The sequence below is a fragment of the Pseudorca crassidens genome, chromosome 1 (assembly GCF_039906515.1).
Source record: "Pseudorca crassidens isolate mPseCra1 chromosome 1, mPseCra1.hap1, whole genome shotgun sequence".
In the NCBI taxonomy this organism is placed as follows: Eukaryota; Metazoa; Chordata; class Mammalia; order Artiodactyla; family Delphinidae; genus Pseudorca; species Pseudorca crassidens.
Window position 1 is genome coordinate 111,070,395 of NC_090296.1, and position 12,357 is coordinate 111,082,751.

At 45.4% G+C, this 12,357-nt stretch overlaps 1 protein-coding gene across 3 annotated transcripts in view; it reads left to right on the top strand.

Annotated features, from left to right (window-relative positions):
• Window positions 1–12,357, top strand: part of TLN2 (talin 2) — a 450,451-nt gene that overhangs the window by 377,361 nt on the left and 60,733 nt on the right. For all 3 annotated transcript variants that reach the window (XM_067749188.1, XM_067749208.1, XM_067749197.1), the window contains exons 42-44: window positions 1,332–1,502; window positions 7,149–7,295; window positions 11,300–11,401. In XM_067749188.1, coding sequence (XP_067605289.1) covers window positions 1,332–1,502; window positions 7,149–7,295; window positions 11,300–11,401 — 420 coding nt within the window. The remainder of the gene's footprint in view (window positions 1–1,331; window positions 1,503–7,148; window positions 7,296–11,299; window positions 11,402–12,357) is intronic.

Here is a 12,357-nt window from a genome sequence, read left to right on the forward strand (position 1 = left end):
ATTGTTAGCTGATAGTCTTGTCTCTCTATTAGCTTTAATGAACTTTAATATTTTGGACCCTCACCACCACCCCCAACTCCCACCCCCTGCTTTGTTGCTGACCCAGTGACTGCCGCTGCCCATGTGAAGCAGCCTTCCTGCCTGCATCCCCATCACCCTCATTCTTCCTCCACTTCATGGGAAGAAGCATTAAGGGAGTTGCTGGTTAAAGAAGCATTAAGGGAGTTGAGGGCTATTCCCATCAGGTGAACTTAAATACACCTGATGGGAATAATTTAGCAATTAGTAATTGCCACACAAGATGAGGAGTTGAACGGAAAAGCGTGATCAGTGTCCTTGTGTTTTATCTGAGGGGGAATAGATGACAGTGTCTGAAGCCAGGACAGCAAAAGGTTAAAATCTGATATGACGGATGCTAGGTAGATGGTGAGCTTTGGTGAGCGTATACGGTCACCCCTCCATATCTGCAGATGTCGAACCCACAGATGCAGAGGGCCGACTGTACTACAGCATTTTATATGAGAGACTTGAGCACTCGTGGATCTTTAGTATTTGTGGGGGGTCATGGAACCAGTCCCCTGCAGATACCAAGGGACAACCGTATGCACCATCGATGCTGTTACCTACTGGAGACAGGCCTCTGCTGCAACAGTGCTTAGCTGTCTTTAAGCTTTTTTGTTCTCCCAGGTTGGGCTCATCATAAACAGCACATCTTGACTGATGGGAAATCATTTTTGCTTTTTTTTCCCAAATCTACGGTTCGGTCAAAATACTTGAGGCGGAGGGCAGTTGGGTTGGCTTCTTAGAATGCTTTTGAGGGTGCCTTTACTCTCAGGGTGCTTTTCTCAACTACCATGCTCCCCTGCCCGTCTTCTATACCCCTTCCTTTTGAGTTTGTAAGATGCTCGCCTTTGGTTCTTTCAAAAGCTGTTCTATTTGTGAAATTAAAATTAAGATTTGTAAAATTCTCACACCTAACTGTGGATCTCAGAACAGATTTCTTAGCACTTCTGCCATGATGAGAGACAGACAAAGAGCTCCCCAGAAAAAGAAAAATCGGAACAAGAGTTCATTAATTACAAGTACTCTCAAAAGTAAAGTTGAACGAGGAATAAGGTCTGAGGACCTAATATGTATATAACATGGTGACTGTAATTCGTAATACTGGATGTAAAATAGAAAAAAACAAAAGTGAAGTCCAGCAGATCTGCCTCTCCCTGTGACTCATCCCATCCCTGTCCCAGACCCCTTCCCAGCAGCTGGGCTCCTAAACAAGACACAGTATTTACATGTTGCATCTGGGGCTCTTTTTTTTTTTTTTGTCTTGAAAGGTGACACAACTGGCGAGCTACTTTGAGCCCTTGATCTTAGCTGCAGTGGGTGTCACCTCCAAGATTCTGGACCATCAACAGCAGATGACAGTGCTGGACCAGACCAAGACGCTCGCAGAGTCTGCCCTACAGATGTTGTACGCAGCCAAGGAAGGCGGAGGAAACCCCAAGGTACAGCTCAGGATGCTAGGGGCTCACTTAGGACACTGAGAAGCCAGCACACGTTCCTCTGTATCACGTCCCTCCAGGGAGGGCACCTCCAGTTTTTGGATGGTGGCATTTGATTTTCCATTTAAAGGTGGGAAATAATCTTCTCTTGGCCTTCCCGGGGATCTTTAAGGGGAAAACCAAGAAATGCACACAATTAAGGCTAATTTAGAAATTTGGTTTTTTTTTTCCATGACAGTGTGTGTAGGTGAGCATCCTTGGGAAAGAAACATGTATTGTGTGGTTATTACAGGAATAAAAACCATAATACCTGCCTGGCACCTGTTCAGTGTTGACACAAAGCAAACCTCTATTGTTTTCCACTAAGTGTCGTTTCTGTTCCTGGTACTTAAGTTCAAAGAGAAACATGGTCAAGGTCACCCATGGCATGTGTTGCTATTGCCTTGGGGACAGTAGTTTAATATGAAAATCTCCCTTACCAGTTTACAGGTGGAACATTTCTTCAGCCTGATGTGTCACCCAGGTACTTTTAAGTGGCCAAAGGTGGTGACAACATGTCCTTTTCTCTCGAGGTCAGAGAAATTATCAGGGATTGTTTTACTTGTGAAACCAGCATGCACCTTAAGTTTCCTCAGGGTTCTGGTGGAGAGGGGGCTGGAGGCTTCTACCACCACTTGTATCTTCTAGGAGCTGCCTCCACACGATCATGTGATCTTAATGGGTCTTCACCTAAGCAGATTAACTTGAGAGAGCACTACTGGAAAGATTTGTGTAGCATAGTGACCTACGAGCTACAAGGATCCATTATATATATATATATATATATATATATATATATATATATAGCGGGGGGTTGTTTGTTTGTTTTTTGCGGTACGTGGGCCTCTCACTGTTGGCAGCCTCTCCCGTTGCGGAGCACAGGCTCCAGACATGCAGAGTCAGCGGCCATGGCTCACGGGCCCAGCCGCTCCACGGCATGTGGGATCTTCCCGGACCGGGGCACGAACCCACGTCCCCTGCGTCGGCAGATGGACTCTCAACCACTGCGCCACCAGGGAAGCCCCTGTGGGTTTTTTTTTAGTGTGATTTGTTGTATGTCTAAGATCTTCAAATCAGTCACGTGGTATAGCAGAGAAGACTCTAGACTGACTCAGATGGCAAAATGGTGATCTCAGAGCTAACAGCTATTGCATGGTGACTCTGTGTCATTTATTACATCTTACACCCTCATCTTATGTAATCTTCATAGAAACTCTGTGACGTGGGAAGGTTCCCACTGCACATGTGCAGAAGCTGAGGCTTCCCTGCCGAGTTGTCCGAGATCACAGGCGAGGTGCACGTGGGGTCATGTGGAAACGCAGGCCAACTCAGCCTGGAGCAAGGCCCGGGCGGGGTCAAGGAAGGAGGCAGGGAAGAGGGAGCAGCATCTGCAAAGCACAGAGAGGTTTATAAAAGGATTGTGATCTGTTTAGAAAATAGCACTCTAGTCTGGTGTGTACGGAACGTGCCGAGTGTGGGGACAATGGGACGGGAGGGAAGACTGGGCTGTATCGTGACAGGCCTCCTCCTGGAGGAGCCCCAGGGGCTGGGGCTTTCTAGTGAGCAGTGGAAAATGGCACAGCCCATCCGTAGTCTAGAAATGCCATTCTGGAAGCAGCATGAATAATGTCTTGGACTTGCATTCTCTGTGTTCAGTTTTTCACTCATGTATCTGGCAACTCGTAAGAGATTAATTCTGGGGATGCTAAAAACTTTGAGAGCCAGCCTTGGCCCTCAAGTTGTTCCGAGTTTTCTGGCAAAAAAAATGAGTCTGGTTGCTGAAGTGGTGGACAGAGCAAGAAGAAGGACACCCTTTGGCTGTGACAGGTTAGTGATGGATGCCCCAGAGTGGGGCCCCAGCCCCCTTTGCTCCCTCCCTAAACTGGAGCAGCTGGGACTCGCCTTCCAGACCCAGTTCTAGGTTATCTTTTCTCCAGGGCTGTTTACTGCCACATCTCTACGCCTAACCTGAGGGGGTTTCATTCTCAGCAGAAGAACTCAAATTAGTAGGTTTCTGGATGTTTAAGAGATTAAGACATCTGTTTGGACTGCAAGTTCAGAGCTCCTCGTGGAATTCTGTTGTATGCCAAGGAACCTCACAGGTGGGAGCATTTGTAGTTGGCACTGTAAGCTTTATAATGACATCCTTTGCTTGGAAGTGTGGGCTGGAGAACAGTGTGGAGTAGTTCTCAGTGAAAGACCTGAAGCACCAGGTGATGAACTAAGACACGTGATGAGTGACGGCGATGCAGGAGTTTACATGGATCCTGTCGCTGGTAGCAGGTACCTGTGCTGTCTGCAGACTCTGACAGGCTTGTCACAGGGTGCCTGGGACACTACAAGTTGGCTTGAAGGCCCTTTCCTAAGAGGCCTAGTGCAGAGACTTAATCCCCTTGGGTGCTGTTCTTTGGGCAGATGTTTACTAAGTGTTACTTGCTACGTGTTAGGTGATGTATAAAACATATGTGTTAGATGTCGTAGTCCTTGTTTGCATGTGGTCTAAATGTGGTTAAATGGTTTTCAGTGTCTTTTGTTTGGTGAGAAATAGGATAAGTTTCGGGGGCCAACATATCTGGATTTCAAATCCCAGCTCAGCCTTTTGCTGGCAAATAACTTCATTTGTTTCCTCATCTAAACAATAAGGTTGGTAATGAATACGCCCGGAGTAGTTGTAGAGATTATATGAGATAATATGCCTGACGTAATGGGTGTTCCAAAGAAAAAAATTAGAAAGTAACAGTCCCAGAGCCTGGTGTTAATGGATCACATGAGTACAAGACATTTGCTCTGCGACCTCACCCTCATCCCATTGAGCCCCCTTCTACACTCATTCTGTACCTCCAGAGCTTCCCCCACCCACTCACCTCTCTCCCACTTACCCCTCCCCCACTCACTTCCCTCCTCCATCCTCCTTGAAGGGGCCTCTCCAGCGTCTGCCTGTAACACTCCAGCAAATATGCCACCCTGTCCATTGTTGGGCAGTTCTAATTATTAGCTGTTTTTTCCCCTCTACTGAAGTTGAGATCTGCCCCCTGTAGCCTTCTCCCATTTTCCAAACTCCTGTGATGTCTATGCCTGCTTTACTGGGCTTTGTAGTTGAAGCACTATAATAAAGAAATAAGGCTCCCTTGGAAGTAGACTTCAGACACGTTTCCAAAAAAGAACAGAGTCTGATTTCTCTCCTTTGCTGCTCTGTGAGGAGCAGTAACAAGGATCCCCTCCAGATTCTAAAATAATGACCTCATTGTTGAGCCTGCTGACTCTACTTGCCAGATTGCTCTTGGTTGGTTAAGGCTGCCTTCATTGAGAGCCTACTGTGTCTTTGGGGGTCTGAAGCTAGTGTGCTCAGGCAACCCATGTGTGGGATCTGGCCTCAGTGGTGTGACCCAGATGAGGGTTGCCATTGGAGTTAGAGGACACGGCTCTGGGTGAGGCTTGGAGTCATTGGAGGAGGCCTCACGGCCTCTGAGCTGACCCTTGAAGGATCTGTAAAAACTTAAACATGTGGAGTGAAGGAGAAGCAGGCCTTCTAAAGAATTCCTCACCACGAGCAAATGGGAAGGTGATTCACTTCTGGGACAGCCAAGAGCAAGGATGTGTTTTTGTAGGTTTTGATGCTCTGGTGTGGAGAAAGTGTCCTTTACGTTTTCCAAGGAGTTTCGGAGAACCGTTTTGTGATTTACTTCTGTCACCCCCAGAATTGGCTTCTGCTACCTTCCTAAGCCTGCATGGGAGAGCAGATGCTTGGCAAGCCGCTCTCGCTTCTCCCCGCAAATGTGTACTTTGTTTAATAGGAAGGTACAGAGTTGCTAACATTTTTGTGCCACCAATAGTTGCCTCATTCTAAGAGAGATTTACAGAAATGCACACCTGACATTTTACCTTTTTTTTTTTTTTTTTTTTTTACATTTTATCGTTTTTATAAATGAGAACATATTTGTGTGAGATGCTCTCTCTGGAGGGTTATGTACAGGAGATGTCACTTTTCAGGCTTCCATCAAAATAAAGCAATCTGAGGAGGGAAGACATATGGGAACATGTGTTTATGTGTGACTGATTCACTTTGTTATAAAGCAGAAACTAACACACCATTGTAAAGCAATTATACCCCAATAAAGATGTTAAAAATAAATAAATAAATAAAGCAATCTGCACATGTAGTGTTTTACCTTCTCTGTGCCATGAAATCAGCCATTAACCTAAATTACCAGTTCACTCCATCACATCCCTCAGAGAGAGAGCTTTGCATCCTGACACGGTTGCCTCAGGATAACCATCACATATTTCACATCTCATCAGAGGTTGTATTTGGAGGACTCTTCTTGACTCCTGTGGCTTTTTAATTCTGCCAGCTGAGCCAGTTCCCATGGCTCACGTAGCTTCTTCTTGAATTCTCTTTTATTTAATCACTCAAAAGAGTTATCATTTACCATCTCTCACTGGCTTCCTTACCTTCTCATCTACCAAAGTAAAGGTGCAATTCCTTGGGCCTTTTAGAGGGGTCATCTTCCTCTGAGGAGCATCAGGGTAGCCATGGCCACTGCACGGGGGCATCCGGTACTGGATGCAATGCACTTCTGACACAAAATACCCCGCATTATTTCAGATTTCCCAGGTAAGGACACGGTCCCCTACTAGACTGCTCTTATTATAAATGATAAGATGCCTACAACCATCTCATCTCATCAGAATTCCACTGCATAGCATTGTTATAATTATTCCCATTTTGCTTAGGAACCCACACCCAGGACCACTTAGCTACTTAGCAGTGGAGACAGAATTCGAGCCCAGCTTTTTCTGACCCCAGGACCTTCACTCTTGGCTCTTTCATCTTGCTACCACTCAAGGTGTTTTTTAGGGAGCCTGGCACCACCATTCTTTCATCCTTTCATTCACTCACTTGCCAGGGCCTGCTCTGGGCTCCATACATCTTGTTAAAGCATCTCTGAGGACTGTCTAGGGGAACTCATGAGCACTCAGGCTTTGCCTGCAGAGTGTCTATCCCTGGAGAACTTTCATCATTCGTCCCTCCAAACTCATGTAAATGTCATTTGTGACATAGTTCCAAAGCCCATGTAGCCTTCTGCGGATTTCTGCCTCCTGTTTGTATCTCTATTTCCATAATCCAGTTGTATTTATAGAAAGGGAATTATAGTGTATTGGGCAACTTTGAAGAGAAGCACATTTGTTGTGAACACGTGTTTTTCTTTATATACTTTTTTTTTCTATTAAATCCGTCAACTTGTATATTAGGGAATCTGTGGCATTCTCTTTCTACCACCCTGAACGTAGTAACGTAAAATTAGTCATGTCATAAGACGCTGGTTGAAATTGCAGGGTTGTTTTTCCTTTTGTTTGCAAAAAGAGATCTCTTTCTTTTTGTCTTTCTGATTTTTATTTATTTTGCAAACAAATGTACAAACATCATAAAGGAAAGGAAAAAGTAGAGCATACATTTGTTGTGCTCCATAATGGGGACGTAGGTTTATATTCTGCTTTTTAAGGTTATCTGTAAAAGAAGTGAAGTGATTCTTAAGAGATTGAGCACCGTTGTCTTCTGCTTATGGAAACATCTTACAGTTATCTTCTCCCCCCTGTCCCCCACCTCAGGCACAGCACACCCACGATGCCATCACGGAGGCCGCCCAGCTCATGAAGGAGGCCGTGGACGACATCATGGTGACGCTGAATGAAGCTGCCAGTGAAGTGGGGCTGGTGGGAGGCATGGTCGACGCCATCGCAGAAGCCATGAGCAAGGTGGGCCTGGGTCCCCAGATGCTTTCCTGCACTCCTTGGCCCCATTTCCTCCAAGGTTCCCCTCTAACTTGGTCCCAGGGGCTTTTCTCTAAGGAGCTGTCAGAGGAGCCCTCTGATCCAGGCTGACACTAGCAAGCCTCCTCTTTTCTTGAGGTGTCTGCTTATCATATGTCCAGCATATTCTTCATTCTTTATTATTCATTCATTACTTTTGTAAGCCGGTCGCACCCTTCCTTCCACATTTACACGGGGGAAAAAGAGATGGAGAAGGCATCCTTGGTCCCCTCACTTATAAAATGGAGGTAATTATTTACCTCCCCTGTATACCTCGTAGGGTTGTCGTGGGGAGCAAACTCCAAAATGAAATAACGAAGTGATTCCCAAGTGCTGGTCTTCAGAATGGCTCCTTTGGAATCCTTGGGAGCATTTTAGAATGCACATTCCTAGGCCCTACCCCCGCCCTGATCACTTGGAATCTCTATGGTGTGAAGCCTAGTAATTTCAAAATCTCCCCATGGTTCTTGTATCTAGCCAGATGCAGGGACCACTGAAATGGTTAAGTGTAAAAACCCTCAGAGACCAGTTGTAGACAACACACATAGATGACAGGGATATCATTTCTCCTCCAGTGACCCATCAGTTGAGTTGGGTCAGTAGGGAAGGATGACTGGACAGTAGTATCTCCTGCTCTTTTGAAGGATCCCCAAGGAATCCTTCACTAATCATGTCTGTTTGACGCTCATCAGAATTAACAACTACTCGTCAGTGTCTAATTGCCATCCTCTGATAGCATAGCTAAGGACTATAGACTTCCTCTGTGTTTGGAAATGTCCATTGTCAGATTGTGAATACACTAATGTGGTTTTTCAGGGTAATAAGTGGTCTTTAATTGCTAATTTAGAGAAGATTGGTTGGTTCGTATCTCCAGGAAGAGATGATAGCCTGAAACTGTAATTAGGATAATTCCCATTAAACATTATGCAAACATTATCAGACTGATAATGTCCCAAGCTAGGCTGGGGTGCTGGGGACCCCTTAGAGACCCCAGGCTTGCCTTGTCAAAGCACTCCAGTAATTTCTGCTGTGGGCTTCTCACGCTTCAAATCTGGACAGTTTGGCAGAACACGAGTAAATGGCCCTCTTCCTCAAGGCCCTTGGATAAGTCTCAGTGGGTTTGTTTGGTTTTCAGGACATCGGAACACCAGAGCTTTGAAATTAAGCCATGTATCTATCAAGGATATTAAATAATGGAGCTCAAGGTTTCTCAGTACAAATGAAAGCTTCAGATGATAATCTTTTTCTTCTTAGGAGGTATTTTTCACAGTCACTCTAATGACAGGGAAGCGTTCCATAAATCCCTGGAAGATGGAAGTCTTTTTTTGATAGCCTTTTAGCCTTGCATATTGCGATGAATCTTTAATAAGGAAAGTGGCTCGTGTACTGTCTGATTTCAGGGGTGTGACATCTGCTCTCTCAGCCCAGGACATGCCTGATTCTTTTGGAAGGGCTGGGAAATAGGTCTGGTGTTACCTGATAGCAATAATTAGGAGCCACTAACAACATGAACCCCAGAGGCCAGGAGCAAAGGGGTTTTTCCCGTCAGTTCTGCAAAGTAGATAATTGGGGTTTCATTGATACCCCTAAACTCCTACATACCCTGACCTGACACCCTGGGTACTGCACGATGCCTCTTCCCCATTGTCTCCTTTCTAAGCCCACCCCAGCCTGCCCGTCACTGGAGACTTTGTATTAAGTGATATCTCAGGTTCTTTGAGCCCCTAAGCAGCAACGCATTGTAAATATGTCATTTTCTATCTGAGTTTTGGTTATTTGCTTAAAACACTGATATACTCTTAGAATCATTGTCTAAAGTTCCAAAAGGCAGTGACTGGCAGAAAAACTGCAAGTGTACCCAAAGCTGATTCTAAGTTCGGTGCAATTCTTGCCACTTTTGGAGCTTCTGCTCTGGAGTGTCTCCTTGAAATTCTCTCTCTGTATCTAAGCACCAGAAGGTTTGGGAATTCGTAGGTTACCATGAACTAATCAGCTTTCTGGATAACCTTGGGCAAATCACTCAAGTTTTCTAAATCTTTTTTTCCCCATTCACTGAGGTTAGTCTCAATCTTCGGGATTTTATGACTAAGTCCCTTTTCTTTGTTTGCTTTTGTGTGTGTGTGTTGGGGGGGGGGGTTGTTTTTTCTTTTTGGCCAAGGAAGGTAATTAAAGAAAGAAAACAAAAACCCTGATATCTACATCAGTAGTATTTCATAAAATAAAGGACATGTTAACACCAAAAAAAAAAAAAAAGTAGGAAGGCTATAATCTCAGAATAAAGGAAAGTTCTTTCAACTAAGTAAATTTGAAATCCTAAAAAAAAAGTCACTACTTTGTTCTTACTTCTCTCATTCTCTTCACACTGGAAGGTTCATCATGGTGACCAGTGGCCACTGTGTTCTAAGCTGCCCTCTAGTCCAACATCCTGGCATGTTTGCAGTTACACCACATCTCATATGAAGGCTCCCAGCACATGGCCCGACCCTTACAAGATGCCCAGTTAATTTATACTGAGTGTATGAGTCCACAGCTCAGTCCTCATTTGACCAGCGGGCCCCCAAAGTGTGATGGAGATACCTGGCAGTGTCGAACTCCCTGATAAAGAAACATAAAAAAATCTACCCTGGAGGTTGTATTGTTGGTTTGGTAGACATTACATCCTGGCCTGTGCAACCACGTTACATACTAGGTTACAGTGATGCATTCATTCAACTCGCATATGTAGCTTGGATCTACTCACGACAGGTAGCTCTCATTGACCACTCCACCTACTCTTTTCCTAATTAACCTCTGGTCCCTAATGTCTTCCCAGACTACAGACTCTCTGGCAGAGAGCTGCCAGGGAGATCTTCTCAGATAGAGCATTGCCTACTGCAGATCCCACCATTTTCTTCATGATTGCAAGGTTCCTCATCAAACAGATCCAGCCTGATTCCCACCCCTTCCACAGCCCCCTCGTGTTCACTGCACTCACTCTTCCTGTAGTCCTTTCTGTTCACCTCGTCTCCTCACCTAGAATATCGTTCAGCCACCAGTGGTGACAGTCACAACGATGGTGGTGGTGAGGATGGGTGGCCTTTTTCTTCATCATAATCATCACTGACATTATCATCTTTCTCACCATCATGATCTTCATCATCATGGTTATCCTCTCCTCTCCCTTCATGTAGACGAGGTATCGTCTCAGTTGATCTTTTACTACAACCTTCTGATGCTTGGACGTTTCCAGTGAAGGTCCTGAGAACCAGTTTGAGCCTCAAGCTGGGTATTTACTCACAAGTCCTAGAACCAGGTCTCAAATTCAAGTCTTCTGAGCCAATAAATCCCCAGCCCTTCAAGGCACTGTCCCACTTCTCCACCTATTCCGCTCCACAGTGATCTCACCCTTCTCTCAGTTCCTGTGGTACTAGAGTCAGATGAACAAGTCATTCCTGATGTTTCCAATTCCTTCTCTTCCCCAGCTTAGGTCAGAAGTGAGTGTTCCAGGGTAGAGACATGCATGGGCTATACCATTCTTAGGGAAGCCCTTCATGATGGAGGTTCTGCGGCCTCCCCCAGCTCTTTGTCTGCCATTCTGACCTCCCTGCACGTTCTGGCTCACACCCACCTCCATGTGCTTGAGCGCTATTCCCTCTCCTTGGGACTCCTTCCCCACCTTTTGTGTGTGGCACACTGCTTACCTGGTAAGACTTGGCTGAAACATCATTTCTCTGGACAGCCTGCCACTCCCTTCAGACACACTGGGGGTCCTCTCCTTGCCTGTGTGCCCCCAGTACCTTATGTGCGCCTCTAATGAGGTCCTTATCACAGAAGTTGGGGGGTTCTGTTGACTCTGGACCCAAGAAACTCTGAAGGCCTCTCCATTTTCCCAAGTTCCTGATTCTAAAAAATAAAGCCCACACTTGAACAGGCCTCTGATGACCTTTGGGTTCTTTTCCTCCCCCCCGTAGCTGGATGAAGGCACTCCTCCAGAACCAAAGGGGACGTTTGTCGACTATCAGACGACAGTGGTTAAATACTCCAAAGCCATTGCGGTAACAGCTCAGGAAATGGTAAGAGGAAAATGGGCTCACCCTGCACCCCACTGTTGGTTACCCTTTTATCCACCACACCACTGAGTCTTCAAATCTGGCGTCTGTGCTGGAGAGAGATTAGTCCTCTGTGTTTCTAGTTCCTCCTGGGCCTCAGCTTTGTCCTGATCTGTGGTCTTTCTGGCTGCCTGTGGTCTAGAAGCCCCAGGCCGCTGGACTTCTCATCTCACGAAAAAGCTCCAAAAGGGAATTAAAAATGACTGAGAGTTGGGCATGAGGACAGGGGAGCAAAGGAAAGAGAGAAAATTAGAATCAAGGAGGAAATGAGAAGGAAATTGCGAGTTATAGAGAAAGAAAAAAAAATGCTATTTATCTCACAGAGGACTTGAAATGTTTTTATGGATTAAAGTTACAGTACAAGAGAAGACATTTGGGGACAGAACCAAGGCTGTCCAATGGAATCAAGTTATAATCCTTGGACAGTGCTGAACAGTACGACATTGCCGGTCTTTCAGGCAAAATGAAACAGTGGTTATATAAAAAAATTTTTCTCCTGACAACAGAAGGCATGTAACTTTTGGAGGTGACTTTTTTTTTTTTGCTAAAATGTAATGCGATCAGAATTGTATCATATGGCTGTTTAGATATAAATGGCATTGAGAGACAGCGAATGCTATCTTGATAGGTTAAAAAGTTGTACAAAAAAAGAAAAACGTTGTCCTCAAAGAATTAATATAAGTACCTAGTAAGAAAGTTCTGAACTTCTGAAAGCTCAGGTGTCACAGGATAAAATTGAAAGATGCCTCTTTGATGCTACCACCTAAGCCTGAGTTGGAGGGACCAGACTGCGCCACTGCGTGGTTCCTGCCCCGTCAGGCCGGGCACCTCTCTGGATGGTTTTGTCATGTAGTCATGTGTCCACTAGAGGCTGAGCTTGGACCACAAAGCCTTCCCTGGCGGCGGCTGCTGCTCATTCT